Raw genomic sequence first — 17320 nt, 5'->3', positions numbered from 1 at the left:
TCGGATGAATTGAAGCTGAGAGTTGATCGAAGAGTAATGTCTAAAATGTCCATCGAAACGCATCTTATAAAAAAAAAACTCAGAACATCCTCGCGTAAACTGTATTTGCTTTACATCGGATAATTTCGCACGGCATTATCCTATTCAACACGGATGTTTGCAATTGCATTTGGATTGGAATAGAAGATGCTGTCAATAGTTATTACAATCGGGTTCTCAACTACGTTGGCCCGCTCGACACACGCTACAAAGACGGAAAATGTGTAGAACTCTTCTCTCTGATGCTACCTCTTGCTCCATTCAACGGTGGCATGCTGTAGAAAATATTTGGAAACAGATTCTGCCATACTTTGATGGATGAACGCCAATCGGTTGTGGAAACAGCGATTAAATTTTGCTGTTTCCACAACAAACTGGCGTTGGTAACATAGCTTAAATAAAACTGCATTTTTTCAAAAATCGAGCCGATGGCAATGTTTTTCCATCAATTGTACACAATTTAAACAGATCAGATTTTCGTAATGTACGCGTATGCTGATTATACATGCAATTTTGCGAAAAGTCTCGTACTGAAAATTTCTCCCTCTGGCGCTTGCGTCACTTTGCGAGATTACGGCAGTATTGCTCTGGTTCCTCCTTTTAGTCTGTTCAATTTGAGAAGCACAAATAGAGCCAATCAAAACGTTCCGTTTGTCGTCATACATATCATGCCGGGAGTCTCGTGTTCGATTCCCCTCCGGACCGGGGAATTTTTCGTTAGAGAAATTTCTTCCGACCTGCACTGTGGTCATGCATATCTAACCCCTTGTTACTTAGAATGCTTTCAAAGTTTGCTATCTAGTAAAGAATTTTGAAAAATATTCAATTGACAATTCAATTCCCTCAAGTGTTATGAATTCCTGAATTTAGTACTTTTTCTCGTCATAATGCTTACAAATCACAATTTTTGGCTTTAACGAATGTAAACCTTTATTTTATGTGCAAAACAAAATTTTGGTGTAATATTTTATTAGAAATTTGTTATGCCACCAATGTTTCATCTTACAGAAGTTCGTTTATTCAGGTGTGAACTATAGTCAAGCTAACAGTCGAATTAATATGAGAAGATAATTGTTTTGTTACCGTTAGCAAATTCTCTAATTTCTTGATATATAACAAATACCTGACTGCAGAAACGAAAACGAAACAACGTTTGCCCGTCCGTATCACGAAACTTTGTCTCAGCTATCTTTATGATCAAAAGTTGTAACATAACAATTTGTTTATTGGCACCAATTATCTTGTAAGCAATAAATTCAACAGCATTATATCATCGGCAACAGGAGTAGACAATATCTGAGCAAACAGGATAAGAAATGACTCAACATTTCGTAATCGATTTGCGTCCAATTACTTTATTTTGATATATTGGTGTATGAAGCAATTTAGGAAAGTGTGAAGAAAAGCTATTTTTCATCTTCGTAACATATTCCCCTGTTAACTAAATTCAACGGAATCGAAAACTTGCTGAGAGCGTCGTTACACGAAGGACAAAACAAACCCAACCGGAGTGGGATAGGGAAAAAGCGGAAGCGCTTGACACAAAGTCACAGAATTACAGTCATAAATTAGTTTTACCTCCCGGCTAGAGAGTGTCGTGCTTATTTATGAGTTTCTGCTCGTCTCGTAAACTGGGTCACAGCAGTCGGTGTGTTTTAATCCACAAAACATCAACGAGAATGGCTGAGGAGGAATTGCAACAGCAGCAGCAGCAGCTGCTGCAGCCCGGAAGATCACAGGCTGAGACACTGACCGAGGAGCAGATCGAGGAACTGCGGGAAGCGTTTTCCCTTTTCGACACGAACGGGGACGGAACAATCACCAGCTCGGAGCTGGGTATGGTGCTGCGAGCACTTGGAAAAAATGTCTCGAACGCCGAGGTGGAGATACTGATGAACGAGATTAGCAAGGATCACGAGGGGAAGATAATTTTCGCGGACTTTGCCCGGATGATGACGCACCGAATGAAGGATTTCGACAATGAGGATCAACTGAAGGAAGCATTTCGGATTTTCGATCGGGACGGAAACGGATTGATTTCGGCTGAGGAGCTTCGAGCCGCTCTAAAGTCATTCGGAGAACAGCTGGCTGAAGAGGAAATCGACGAGATGCTGAGGGAGGCCGACGTCAATTGCGACGGGCAAATTGATTACCAAGAATTTGTGAGAATGATATTGGATAAATAAATCGGTGTGAAGATTTAAACATTAAACCAGTTTTGTTTCTTCTCAAATTATTTTGAGCCCGTAAGAATTGCTCGATTGCATGTGCCGAACGATGTGTGAGCCCATACAAGATATTTTCTTTCTAGCTCTACCGTAGTCGACGGTTCAATTTGCCCTCAAATCGCACCGCAGAAGAAATTGTTACAGAACCATAAAACGTTAATTAAACTGGCAAGTTACTCCTTCTGTTCTCACTCGCTAGAAAGTAGCTGTTTCTCCCAGAAGCAATGGTAGAATCCAAGGGAGGAAATCGAAATTAAACTTTCAAAGTTTCAACGATTCTCCTGCTATCTGCTATATCAGGTCGCGTATGTCACGTTTTGTTCACCACATAATTAAACAATACTTACGTCAACAAACGTTGAGAAGGCGATGTTGCTCTAGAAACGTTAGTGCCATCTTAGAAGGAAACTGTCAACACAATTCCGATTAAACTCTCTCCTTCAAGTGATTGGAAATCCCGGACATAACACCCAACGTTTCGTACTGGACTCACCTGAAAATAAATAAAATAAATTGGTTATTCATCACGGGCTCAATAGTCATAATCGCGTGGAAATGTTTACGCCCATTGCTATTATCCAGTCGGAAAGGGGTGCCATCCATAGTTGTTTTCCACTCGGCTGAAACCACTTCATATAGATCTGCTGGCATGTATGAATTTGGACACGCACGCTTAATGGCACCATTCCGGGATTGCCTATCGGTTCATAAACGGCTATCTGCTTGCATAACTGAAAGCCGAGCGTGTGTGGCAAGGATGAATATTTTATGTGAATAACCTGATGACTGTGGAGTTTCTGTCCCACCACGACGTGCACACATTAAATTCGAAATTAATTGCTATGCTATTTGTCGAGAAACGTAATTCAACGGGTGACGGCTTTCCAATCATTTGCTCGTTTGAGGCGAACGCTTTCCGTGTTCAATGTGCATTCAAGCGTTTATCTGTTTGAATTGTACCAATTAATTGATTGAGGCATTTGTTATCGGTTCGAATTGAATTTATGCTAAGCAAATATTACATATAATAGGCTGATTAATTGATGTTATGTATGTTTAAATTTGATTTGCGAATTACAAAAACACGAATCAGCGACTTTGTGTTTAAAATTATCTTTCCACCAATCGTCCCACGAATTCCGGCGAAGTTATCATCTAGCAAAGGGAATCGTTTGCCGGTTCTGGGCTAGCTCGAATAGATCTGAACACCCACGCCAACTAAAGCCTCGCCACTCCACGCATCACCATCTAGAAAACGAACCAAGGTTTTGCTGCATAATAGTGCCGCGGTTTGCACTTTCGAATTGCGTCGGCTAAACAGCAGTCTAAATATACGTGTGCCATTCTCGTCGGAACAAAAATAATTGCCATTCGCTCACACTCACCACCGAGACAGCACTGCGAAATGCCTTATTCGGTGGAAAACTTGTCCCACCCAAGCACCAACAACTTCAGCAGCGTGGGTGGAAGTGAAGCGAAATTTTCCTAGGACTTTGAAAACTTCATTCCGCATTACTGCAACAATTCAGTAGCAGTTTGGCTTCGGAGATTGTTTACACGCGTTCCTCCCAAAAATATCTTCATGGTTTCGCCCATTCCAGGAATGGAAATTTTGGAGACCGCATCCGAAATCGCGAGGGCTTCCGCGGTCCAGTGGTGTGCAGCAATTTAGCCGGGTGAACAAATATTTTCAAATTTATCACTTGAAAACAAAACAGGACTTGTTTTTCCGGAAAATTTCGCAAATAACAAATGAGAAGGTTCCCAAAATTCTTCAAAAAAAAGTCACTGAAGAAGAAGCACAACGAAAACCCAACATCGTGGAAAATTTCCGCACGTACGCCTCCCTGGCTGAGCGGCGCACGTGGGAGGGTGAACATATTGACTAATTTACTCCGGTGATTATTTCCGGATCAGCGCCGAGTGATGAACCGGGCTGGAAACGAGCCCATCGCTAAAAGCTAGGATTCACGGAAGAGTGGACTGTTTATTCAAGTCGGGCGGCACTGATTTGGGTTGGGCCTTCATGCTGAAATTTTGAGTGGTTCGGGAGAAGTTGTTTCAGTGTTTCGCTCTCGGAGTGTAAACAGAATTGTTGCTTCTTTCCTGTTTGGTTCAAATATTTTATCTATGGAAACTTGTTGTCGGGCGCCTTTCCGTTCTAAGCGGCGTTGAATATTATTGCGCAATATTTTGGTTCGTGCAATATAATTGTTCGTCTAGAGACAATTATGGAGCCCCTAGAAAAAACAATCATATTGCACAAACCAAAATATAACGCAATAATATTGAACGTCTTTAGGTCGCTTCAAGCGTTGTTAATGAACGAAAGAGGCACATATACAGAAAAACCTGTCTTGTGCGGTCTTTTTTATGAGATTTTTTATGCGATTTTTCTGCGGTGAAAGAAAGGGAGCATATTTGCCGAAGTTATCGTCCATTTAGTTTTTTTCGATGTTTTATATGCATTTCAATGCGAAAAAAACATATTTGCGTCTAAAACACTACTTTCTCAAATTATTCTCATCCTTCCTTCAAATGCACAATGTTGCACTCGACATGATTTCTAACAGCAACAAGTTTCGACATGAACTTAAAGCACAACACAGCTACGCGCAATCGAATAGGCAAACTGTCCCATCGTAAAGCAGGGAAACAAAAGGAAATCGAACCGTGAACAGCGTGGATTTAAGTTATTTTCTTAGGGGAAACTTTTTTATGCGGTCCCTATCTACCGCACAAAAAATGTTTTTTTTAAAGTTTGTACCGAACACGATTTTTTAAAGCTACTGATGATGTTTCGCACGATTTATTTATGCGACTTTTTTTGTGCGGTCCTTATTCCCCGCACAAAAAAAAAGGTTTGCCTGTACGTTATGCCATTTCAGTCAATTTTTGATGTCAGCGATGTTAAGCGACAGGTTTGAAAATTAAATACCATGTCCAACATGGATTAAAGCAAACGAATGGAGACGCTATGTCAATCACAAATTTGAAAAACTGAAAAAAATAAGCTGGGCTTCATTAGAATTATGACGAGATTTAATCAAAAAGTCACTAATTTATTTATTTTTAGGATTTTGTTGAACATACCAAATTAATTTGGAGAACTGAATGATAAGTATTTGGCATAGAGCAATTTATCACACTTTTTTCAACTAGCAATAATCGCACCTCGGTAAAACCTCATTGGTTACGATATCGCCGCTGCGCAAAGCTAGTTATATCACGCATAATATTGATTATTCGTTTATGTTTTCGTTACACGTTCAATGTTCCCATCCATGTTGTGGCAAAAAATATTGATGGAGATAATTACATATTGTGACTGGTGTAAAATATATTGGCGTACAATCTTTATAAATACTTTCTAAGTTACGAATGACTTTATGATTTTCGGGCGCCATTACTTAACAAATTTTATAGCAATAAATTTATAGCAAAATATACCAATGAGAAAGAAATACTTGAGCTTGAGCTTGGAACACACACAGAATGACGCTTGGGACTAGCAAATCATTCTCGTTGTGCAATTTTCGGTGATTCGAGCTTTAAAGCTATACCAATGAGAAAGAAATACTCAAGGATTACTCATAAACGTTCTCTTTCTTAAGGTAAATTCTAAGAAGAATCTTTACTTAGACTTACTCGGGGCATTCTCTGAAGCAGATTCTGTCCAGATTCTAAAATGGAATAATTTGGGTAAACAATTCTATTTGAATGTTTTCAGTAAAGTTCTGAAAATCTAGCTAGCTCGTTCCAAATTCCGTACAATGTTTCTGTCACTATCAGGGATACTTCTCGAACTGTAGACCCACAATCTGTTGTTTTGGACACAGGACATTATTGCAAGACAAATAACTTTTCTTTGGAAAAGACAAAGTTTTGTCACAATTTGTCACAACTTCTCTTCGTCTTCTTTGTTTTCAGGAGGCTTTAAACTTTCCTCGGATCGGATTTCTTGGCGAGAATTGATCGTCCGTCGAAAAAGTGATTTCCCATTTGTTTAGCCGTGAGATCGTGGTAGGCGTTTTTATGTAACTTTATTTCAGAGACTTTCAGCCATCGGAAATCCTTTCGAGAGAAAATTATTGTTTTTAATTTTTAAAGCATGTTACAAGTGTCGAACTCGACAGCGCCAGTGGTTGTGTGGTTAGCGTAACAGCCTCACAATCCGATCGGCCTGGGTTCAATCTCTGAGGCGAAAAATCTCTGATTACGTCTTCCTTCGGAGGGGAAGTAAAAGAAGTTGGCCCGGCTCATGAGTTGTTGAGTCTGATAGGTAGGAACAGGTGGAGTCGCCTCTCTGATGTCGGTGATTGGCACTGAAGTGGCGGAAATAGACCGACGAAAAATAAGCAAAGATAAAAAAACAAGTGTCGAACTTGCATAGTAGGAACCGGGTGACAACCGGGGCGGGCTACTAGAGTATCACTCCTCCAATAATACTTAGTTTTCGTTTTCATATGAAAAATAAAATTTATCGAAACAGAAAACGTGTTTATTATAATTATAGATAGGACGAACACGAAATCACAAAATCTTCACGCGATTATCACTAGGACTGACTGGTTTATTTTTCGATGTCGAAATGTGACTCAAATCTCTATATACCCTCGACAAAAAATTATAGGAACAGAGTGCGAAGTCGAAAATTTTAAGTGGTTTTTGACCAGCTGTAACTTCGTGAAAAATCAACGCATATCGATGGGATGCGCATCATTTTGAAGCTACAACTTTCAAGTATTGGAATATTTTACGTACATATTTTTATCTTGGTGTGTGTGTGTGTAGGTGTAGTGGGCAACAATATCCGGAAGAAATGAAAAATCGATTTTTCTTTGTTTTTTCAAGAATATTCTGGACTAACACAATTTTTTTTGGTAACCAACTCAATAGCAAATCCAATTAGCCTTATCAACTAGCTTTCATTTGGTTCCTAGAACGTTCCCGTAGGACTCTCCCACACAGTTTGTTTGAAAATTGAATTGATTCAGATATTTATGATGATGATGAATAATTCAATAAAAAACTATTGCACCGCAAATCGAAATGCAGTTTTGAAAAGTCCAATAAATTCTGTGCAAGGATAATTTGTTACTTTGACGAAAAAAAAATTATTTAAATTTTTTGCATCGATTTCAAAAAAGTGCCGAAAACAGGATTTTTATAGTGCTTCACAAAATCCACTGTAATTCTGCAAATGAGGTATAGTTGTTCCCATTTCAGTAACAATTATAAATCTAACCGTTTATCTTGAAAACGTCAAGCGCGTATCTTCCACCCAGAAAACAATTTTTTTTTTTTTTTTTTTTATAAATTCGTTTATTTTTACAGGCTCAGTTACATAAGTTTAAAGGAGCCGAAATCTTAAATATATTTTTAAAACTATATATATGAACAATTTTCTTAAATCTATGGTTAGTAATGTGGGAAACCGATTACTCGTGGTGGACTCGAGATTAAAAGGGTGACATTTTCTCAGGAAAAGGATGGGGTATAAGGAAATTATTACAATGTTGATAATCACACACACTCAATTCTTAAATCTATTCGTACATCAGTTGTGAATTTACATTTCATTCTTCTGTTTATAGCAAGCGGACCAATTACTCACAAAGGAAGAAATGGAGGGTATAAGGATATAAGGATAATCACACACGAACATCGATAGATTTAAGGAAAACATATATTTGGGACATGTAATCAAGGTCTAACCGAGCCAACACATCTCTCACCGGCACATTGGGCTGCCTTCCTCTAGCCCGAAGGGTGTTCTCTAAATTCGATCTGGCAACAAGATACACCTCACACGACCAAACAACGTGTTCGATGTCGTGGTAACCTCGGCCACAAACGCAGATATTGTTGCCGGCCAGATTGAAACGAAAGAGTAGCGCGTCTAACGAACAGTGATTGGACATGAGTCGGGAGAAGGTGCGAATAAAGTCCCGACTCAAGTCCAGACTTTTGAACCATGGTTTGAGGCTAACCTTAGGGATAATCGAGTGAAGCCACCGGCCCAATTCATCTTCGTTCCATTTGCGTTGCCAGTTAGCGATGGTATTTTTACGGACTAAAGAGTAAAATTCATTGAAGGCGATTTGACGCTGATAAATATCGCCTTCAATCGCACCTACCTTTGCTAATGAGTCAGCCCTCTCATTACCCGGAATTGAGCAATGAGAAGGGACCCACACAAAGGTAATGACATAACAGCGTCTGGATAAAGCACTCAAAATTTTTCGTATTCTCTCAAGGAAGTACGGCGAGTGCTTTTCCGGCCTCACTGAACGGATAGCTTCGACAGAGCTAAGACTATCCGTTACAATGTAATAGTGTTCAACAGGTCGTGAGGCGACGCTGTCCAGCGCCCAATGAATTGCTGCCAATTCAGCAATATACACTGAGCAAGGATTCTGAAGACTGTGTGAGGTGCTAAAAAATTCGTTGAACACTCCAAATCCTGTGGACTCATTTATAGTGGACCCATCAGTAAAGTACATATTATCACAATTGATACCCCTATATTTTTCATCGAAGATCGTTGGAGCGATCCTCGATCGTTGGTAATCTGAATATCCATGGATATCTTGCTTCATGGACAGATCAAAATGCACAGAGGAATTGATGTAGTCAGGGAAACAAACACGGCTGGGAATATACGAAGAAGAATCAACCTGCATGGAGATGAATTCATGATATGAACTCATGAATCCGGAGTGAAAATTTAGCTCGATCAGCCGCTCAAAATTTCCGATCACCAATAGGTTCATGACCTTACACCGGATGAAGAACCGAAGAGATAATAAATTGAAGCGATCTTTTAGTGGGAGTAGGCCTGCCAAAACCTCGAGACTCATGGTATGCGTTGAGGGCATACATCCCAACGCAATACGGAGACAAAGATACTGAATTCGCTCGAGTTTAATTAAGTGTGTTTTGGCAGCTGATTGAAAACAGAAACTGCCATACTCCATCACTGAGAGAATAGTTGTTCTATACAACATTATAAGATCTTCGGGATGGGCTCCCCACCAGGTGCCGGTAATTGTACGGAGAAAATTTATTCTTTGTTGGCATTTTTTACTCAGATACCTAATATGGGCCCCCCCAAGTACATTTGGAGTCGAACCAGACCCCAAGATACTTGAATGACATAGCATGAGTGATTGGTTTACCCAAAAGTTGAAGCTTTGGTTTTGCTGGTCTATGCTTCCTAGAAAAAACTCCTCGCTTTCATTGGATGAAGAGCGATTTCTCATGTTTCGAGCCACTTTCCATAATTTTTTCATTGACGTTTCTCGTGACAAACCTCCCACGAAATTTCGCCAATAAGCACGTTTTTTCCCTTTGATCAAGTTTTTAAATTGATTTTCAAGGTCCAAATACGATTGAAAATTTTCAATGGTTCCACGTTTCCGAAAAGCTTTGAATGCGTTCGATTTATCCTGATAATGCTTGGAACATTGGCTATCCCACCATGGATTGGGAGGCCTTCGACGAATAGTGGAACCTGGGATGGGTTTCGTTTGAGCGCGAACCGCGCTGTCATAGATCAAACGAGAAAGGAAGTTATACTCCTCCAATGGAGGTAAACCATCTCTGGAATTGATGGCTAGAGCAATCGCGTCCGCATATTTTTTCCAGTCAATGTGTCTTGTGAGGTCATATGCCATGTTTATAGATTCAGAAAAATTCGACCCAATGGTGATGGAAATTTTGATTGGCAAGTGATCACTACCGTTGGGGTTCTGGATTACATTCCACTTGCAATCTAACGATAGTGAATTCGAGCAAAGCGAGAGGTCAAGAGCACTTGGTTTAGCAGGAGGTTTAGGTACACGTGTTGTTTCCCCAGTGTTTAAAAGTGTCATATTGAAGCTGTTACAAAGATCATATATCAACAGTGAACGATTGTCGTCGTACTGTTCCCCCCAGGCAGTTCCGTGAGAATTGAAGTCTCCCAAGATCAATCGTGGCTCAGGAAGGAGTGAGCACATGTCAACAAGTTGCTTGCGGCTAACCGCAGCTCTCGGAGGCCAATACAAGCTGACAATACAGAGGTCTTTTCCTCTGATGTTTGCATGACAAGCAACAGCTTCAATCCCTCCAATAGGTGGAAGGTCAATTCGAAAAAATGAGTGGCACTTATTGATCCCCAATAGCACCCCTCCGTATCTGTCATCACGGTCCAAGCGTATAATATTAAAATCGTGGAAAGAGAGATCATCTCGCGAAGAAAGCCAAGTTTCGGACAGAGCAAAAACATCACAATTGAAGTTATGAATTAAAAATTTGAATGTATCCAATTTAGGGATAAGACTACGACAATTCCACTGTAAAACAGTGATATCTCCGACCTCTCTATTTGAATTAGACATCAAGAGAGATAATCATTGCAAGGAGGGGCCATGTTTGCATCAATTGTTGCAAAATTGTCTTTAATACTGGAAGCATTGATATGACAATGGTTCTGATGGAGTCGGAAACATTAAAGCATGTGAAGATTTGAGCCACAAGGTCAGTCAACTTTATAAATCCCGATTGGGAAGTTGAACTGGACGGTAAAATAGGGACAGTTGGGGTTTTTGATGTCCCTTCGAGTGCTGGGTCGTTCGAAGGTGAATTATTCCCACGGAAGCCAGGAGGAACCTGATTTTGCTTGTCCGCTGCACTCGATTTTTTAGGCATGCTAACAGAGGGTATAACCGGAGGGGCTTGTCCTTGAACTTTGGGAGTGGTCACATTTTTGCGCCGGGAATTCCCTTGGAAGATGTACGGTGTGCCCTCGTTAGCTGTATCCGCTTCCATTTCGTCAACTGGCAGCGAAGCGAAGACATTGTTTGCGGTTAAAGGTTGTTGCTGTTGGGCCAATGGAGAAGCGCCCTTCAAAATTTCCGCAAAAGTGCGCTTCGAGCGTTCCTTTAAAGAGCGCTTCTGCTTCTCCCAGCGACTCTTGTAAGTTTCACAAGCTGAGAGCACGTGCGGATTTCCTCCGCAATATGGACACTTTTGCTCAATCGCACTGCAGGATTTGTCCACATGTTGCTCTCCGCAAGTGGCACAGCGCTCCTTGTTGGCGCAGTAAGCTGCTGTGTGACCAACTGACTTGCATTTCAGGCAAGTCATGGGCTTTGGCACGAAGAGTCGCAGCGGTAGCCTCAATTTGTCCACCATAACGTAGTCAGGGAGGGCGGAGCCAGCAAAAGTGACTCTAAACGAGTCGGACGGCGTAAATTTCGATTCTTTCCCTTCCTGGGAGACTTTGCCGAGTTGTCGGCATTCTAAGATTTTAACCTTAATCAAAGGCAGCTTTTTAAATCTGCCATCTCCTTCCATAATTGATTTGCACGTCAGACCCGTTTCGGTTATCACCCCCGAGATTTCTACGTCATGGGAAGGCACGTAGACACGATATTCAAGGGTAAACCTCTGGTCGACGACAATACCGTTTGCGTCTTTCCGATCAGCCACGACAACACGCAGTTTGGTCGGTCTAACCTTCGTAATTTCTGTCACGGAGGAGTATCTTGCCAGATCTTTCATGATCTGAATAACATTAAGTGCTTTTCCGTTTGGCTTAGGCCTGAAGAAAACAACCCACGGACCAGTTCCAGGTGCATCTTCAGGATAGACCTTGACACGTGGAGAGAAGACAACAGGAGGAGAAGGAGATGACGAGGATTGAAGGGGATCGGGGACAACTGGATGGGGAGGCGAAATCTGAGCTGGGGTAGGAGGGAGGGGGGTTGGAGAGGAGATATTTGCAGGTTTTTTAGAGGGGGGCTTGCTAGAGTTAGCAGACTCGTCCCCGGACGAAACATCCTCTGATGTAGGAACGCGTTTAAGTGTCTTCGCTGTTCCTTTATTTGTTTTTTCAACCAGAGGGGAGTCATCATCAGAGATCTCCATATCTGGAGATCCTCCCCCTCCTTCTGCCATTCCGTAAATTCCGTAATTGGTACCTCTAATCTAATATTTTGTTTTAATAATAATAATAATTAAAAATAAAAAAAAATTAAAAAAAAAATCTTATATCTTATTTATTTCTATTCACCACAATGCACCCAGTGCTGATGAACTGGCAACCGCTGCTTGCTTCTCAATCGGAGCGCTTGAGCGCTCGGCACTATCACACACCACTAAGAAGTGATGCTCTCCTTCACACTGCTGTAAGTGAACAGCGAATCGCGCTGGTATTGTGTGCGTGCAACCGAGCACCGATGTCCGACTTCGATTGCGATGGCGACAAATCGGCGAAAACTGAAAGCCGGCTGGCCTTGCCAGGCTTTGATGATTCTGCTTTTCTCACTAATTCCGAGTTCACACTGTGTTTTACGATATCTCGAACAGTTCGAAAACGCGCGAAAAAAGCACACCCGGGCGATAAAAAAAAAAAAAAATAACAGCCAACGGTAACCGAAAACAATGCTTTAACGGAGACGCTCACAGCACATGACCGGTTACTCGAAGCTTATGCCGAAGAATGGCAGACAACAATTGATTTTCTTCATTTCATTTTTCATTTTTTTTTTTTCACCTTACGTTTAACTTTTAAGAGATCAAACATATCAGTTAATTTAATAAAATACATTGTATCAAGAAACATTATGCACATTTTCGTTTAAATTTTTTCATTCGTTCTGTTTTGTTGATCACATTTGATTAGTTTATAGATCATTGAAACATTTAAACACGTTTACAAAATATTCACTAGACATAAGTTATATGGCAGAACAACGTTTGCCGGATTAGCCAGTTGATCTTATATAAATATAAAAAAAATTAAATAAATAAAAAATCTGACACTGATATTGTGCAATTGCTTCCCGTTAAAATAGAATTTTAAGGCTTTTAAGTTGTTTGTAGTTTTTCAACGCGCTTACTCCATAATCTTTTGCGAACGATATTTTAAAATTTCATTCATTTTTCGTTGCCCGTGATGGTTTGCTTCTGAAATGGGTCGATTTAGCTACGTCATAGTAGTGTTTCGCTTCGGTTACTTTGTGTTGGTTCATGTGGCACCCAATCAACGAATATTTTTGAGTAGCCGGTCATTTTCTAAATAATCTCCTGACTGTTTAAATACATGCCGGTCTTGCTCGAACAGTTACACAATTTAATCGAGTTTTTAGGCGACTGACAGCGGCCGATCAGAGTGGGGTCGATCTGACACCAAAATTTTCCAAATGAAATCGAACAAACCACTCCTGCGTCTCACGTCTTACAGCATCCGTTGCGTAAACTTCACATTTTTGGTATGTTTTTGCTTCGCATTAACCTTTTCTGTAGTGAAAAATAAACTCATTTGTTTACCAAAACTTTACCAAAAATGTCAAATTCTTGGTGCGCAATCCTTTGAAACAATTGTATTATGGCTTTACACTTATTAATCTAGTGACCAATAACCGCAGATAGTTTTTGATGACCTTATATATGTCACACTGTTCGATTCAATAACTGCCCGTTAAACTCAAACAGTGTTATGAATACAGAAACTAGCTATATCCCGTAGCATTGATTAAATCACACTCATATACTAAGAAAATGGCCTATTCCATCAATTTTCTTCGTATTTACTAGTGAAACATCCCTGTAGGATGAATCCAACCCGAAAAGAACTTTCGGATGTCATATTCGAACAAATAAGAAAAGCAAAAAAAAAAGTTTTCGACTGAAGTGATTCTTATTGAAAATGAAACCCTGCGCAGAAAACTTTCCGCCGTCAGCTGGACTAACCCGGCGGCAAAAGATGCTCTTTTGAAAGTTGGAAGTTGAATATTTCGAACCATCCTTTGCTAACATCCCAAACTGTACGTATGACCCTCTTCAGAGACGAAACTTGGCTCCCACATCGGTGAAGTATTATTGATTTTACGCCCTACAAAAGCACGTAATCAGCGGGTGAATTGGGCGGAGAAGGATGACAACAAATAAGCTCCTTATCGACGCAGTCGAAGAAACCGAAATGAAAGATGAAGAATGAAAAGTCGATTTTTGTCAGGTTTGTTTGCCTGTTAAATTAAATTACATCTATAGGGCGCTCCCGCGCACCCTGTACCCTGTCACCGTTGTGACCTTGCGGAGGGGAATTGAAATGCTCTCATTCTAATCTCCCACGCGAAATAGGATCTCACATGGCGGAGTTTGTTGAGCGCACATAACAGCGGAGACCCGACCTTTAATTGCGATCGTTTTAGGTATATTTTCAACTTAATAGTCTCCCAAGTAGCATGAACGGAACAAGTTTTTTTTGTCGGTTGTTCGTTTGTCGCATTGTTGGTGTACATTATTTAAAGGATGGTGAACATGTTTTGTCGTTGCCGGTTTTAACTTACGCATGTAAAAATTCCACAGCACTCTTCATTTGCCTTATTTCCTCCGCAGGAACGTGAGTCAAGATCTTGGTACGTACGCTAATGAACTTGTAGCATGCTCATATACATACGGAGATGCGGAAGATACAGGTAATTATGCGCCCCAAGGGTACGGAACATGTTAGTATGAGGTCATTAGCAATGGCGAATTCGAGCGAGGGCAGGGGTAAATGTGATTAGTTTGAGGTAATGTCCCCGAACAATTTTCTTTTCGTTTATTACCCGGTGTTTTGATTGATTTTGAGTACGAGTATGTAATTTGTTTATTTCGAGCTTTCCGTTTTCCTAGGGTTTCCTAGGTTATTTTAACAACTTTTTTTTATGAATCGTACTCAAGATACTACTAATTAATTTAAATGATCACATGTCCGTATTCCCATCTCTATTCCTATCCCTATATCATATTGTGATTATTCTAATTCATCCATCTCAACAACAAAATCCCTCAATTGGTTTATTTAAGCAATTAAGAAGAAGTCGAGATGATTAAGAGTTGAGTTGAAGATGCCGACTATTTTTCGCTAGTGAAAAAATCAGGCAAATTTGCACACCATACCTTATGAGTTGGGGCATAATCCTGCTGGAAGAAATATGGCGGATCTTCATACAAGATGATATGAGGAGACAATTGACTCTTGAAATTTGTTCGATAATATGTCCTGTGTTGATCTTTACGTTAGGCTCTTTGAAGAAAGTTGACCCAAACCATAGATATAACTTGTTTGCTGATGACACAGTAATATTCGTTGTGGCAGATACTTTGGAAGATTGTTACACAAAAATGAACCATGAACTGCAATATCTAGATGACTGGTTGAAGTGGAAGAAGCTAAAATTAAACATTAATAAAACTAAGTACATGGTTGTATCGACACGTGTTGTTGAAAGTAACAACTTTAATATAACTATTGATGGACAATCAGTGGAGAGGGTGGAGGTAAAATATCTTGGTGTTATTTTAGATGAAACACTACACTTTAATGAACACATAAACTACACAATAAAGTAAGCAGCTCAAAAATACGGAGTGCTTTGTAGAATAAATCGATTTCTGGACTTAGAAAGTAAAATGACGATTTACAAAGCATTGATTGCTCCGCATTTTGATTATTGTGCATCCGTTTTGTTCCTTGCAAACAAGAGACAAATGCAACGAATGCAAATGCTACAAAACAAAGCCATGCGCTTGATATTAAAATGTGATCGGAGAACTCCACGGAGATTTATGTTAGAATGCCTACCAGAGTCAATAGGCCAGAGAATAAAATATTGCACGCTTACGTTTATATTTAAAATGACGAATGGAATGACACCGAATTATTTATAGAATACTATAACATATGGAAGAGATATACACCAATACAATACTAGACAAGCAAGTGACCTCAGAACTATGAACTTCCGGATGTCTTGCACCCAAAACTCAATTTTTTATAAAGGGTAAGGGATTGTATAATACACTGCCCAGTGAAGCAAAAATAACAACTAACCTCAGAATATTCCGAAATACTTGTAAGGAGTTTTTAAAGAATGATTTGGAATTGTGACCTGTTCGATAGTCAGTGTTATTGTGTAAACTGACGAAGTGATGATGGATAGAATCTTACTTTTGTATTTGTTTGTGCATGTGTTTTTGTTTTTTTTTTGTCTAACTAAAATAATGATGGTATTTAGTTTAATTTAAGTTTTTTTAGTTATTAGTTAATTTGAAAATTTTGTGAAGTCTACAAAAGGTTGAGCATCGCGCGCCTTGACAGGCATAGAAAATTGAGATTGAACAAATGCAAAAGAAAATTAACTTTCAAGAGTAATGAACTTTATTTAGAAGGTTCCAATGTGAAAATTGGAATGAAGCTGGGGATAGCCAAACCTGAATACTCGTAAACTCTTCTGTGTAGTAGAAGGTTACAACGAGATTTTTCAAGGCTGTGGCAGATCTGATTGCAGATTCCGATAAACACGTTTGTCCCTAAATTATGTAGAACCTGAAGCGTCAGTAAAACTCATTTGAAGGGTCTAATGAAGAAGCTGGGATGATGCTAGGGATAGCCCTACCGGAATACTCGTAAACTTATCTGTTAAGTAGATGGTTATAACGAGATTTTTCTGGGTTGTGGCAGATCTGATTGCGAGTTCCAGTATACATGTTTGTACCCCGATTATGAAGGGCCTGAAGTGTTGGCTAGAATTAGGCTCGGGTTTGCTCAGCTGTCTGGGCTCGATAACGATCGCATCAGCAGACCGTTATCGAGAATCTAGTAAAGCGGGAAGACCCTTGTAAATTCCGGCTGATAAGGACATAGGTATTGGGTTCAATTCCCGATCGGTCAAGGATTTTTTCGGGTTGGAAATTTTCTTGACATGCCATGGATGAAATGCGCTCACGCAATGCCTTGAAATGTTCATTTGGTAAAATTTCTATGTCTGTGATAAAACCAAGTCCGTTCTTTTATTTTTTTATTACCTTGCTTACTGGTTCAGTTTGATGCTATAAAGGAAAATATTAACATTTAATTATCTTTAAGATAACTCGTCCAGCTCAAATCTTTGTAGGGGAATGAGGTGGAACCATCATTTAAAAAAAAAAGATATCGACACGTTCTGAATGCCGTTCTACAGTAAGTCTACCTTTCGGAGTATTAGCAAGAAGTTTGACATGCATCGGTCATTTCG

General features: G+C 39.9%; 3 protein-coding genes and 1 pseudogene across 8 annotated transcripts in view; 2 read left to right on the top strand and 2 right to left on the bottom strand.

Moving 5' to 3' along the window:
* Positions 1-17320, top strand: part of LOC129776181 (uncharacterized) — a 445403-nt gene that overhangs the window by 227186 nt on the left and 200897 nt on the right. The gene's annotated exons all lie outside the window — the stretch shown is intronic.
* The window catches only part of LOC129776180 (uncharacterized), a 338043-nt gene that overhangs the window by 207469 nt on the left and 113254 nt on the right, over positions 1-17320 (bottom strand). Inside the window, exon 4 of one of the 6 annotated variants that reach the window (XM_055781654.1) lies at positions 2615-2760. The exons of the other annotated variants lie outside the window; for them this stretch is intronic. The gene's annotated coding sequence lies outside the window, so the exon portion shown is untranslated. The remainder of the gene's footprint in view (positions 1-2614; positions 2761-17320) is intronic. 6 annotated transcript variants of the gene reach the window in all.
* On the top strand, positions 1664-2251 carry LOC129776187 (uncharacterized). The gene has a single exon (XM_055781673.1). The coding sequence runs from the start codon at positions 1719-1721 to the stop codon at positions 2223-2225; it is 507 nt and encodes a 168-aa protein (XP_055637648.1). The 5' UTR covers positions 1664-1718; the 3' UTR covers positions 2226-2251.
* On the bottom strand, positions 5325-5486 carry LOC129780689 (U4 spliceosomal RNA; annotated as a pseudogene).

Source organism: Toxorhynchites rutilus, chromosome 3, assembly GCF_029784135.1.
Source record: "Toxorhynchites rutilus septentrionalis strain SRP chromosome 3, ASM2978413v1, whole genome shotgun sequence".
NCBI lineage: Eukaryota > Metazoa > Arthropoda > Insecta > Diptera > Culicidae > Toxorhynchites > Toxorhynchites rutilus.
This window is presented reverse-complemented; position numbering and strand designations above follow the sequence as displayed.

Excerpts from the sequence above, each read along its gene's own strand:
- LOC129776187 (XM_055781673.1), top strand. The coding sequence starts at position 1,719 with ATGGCTGAGGAGGAATTGCAACAGCAGCAGCAGCAGCTGCTGCAGCCC.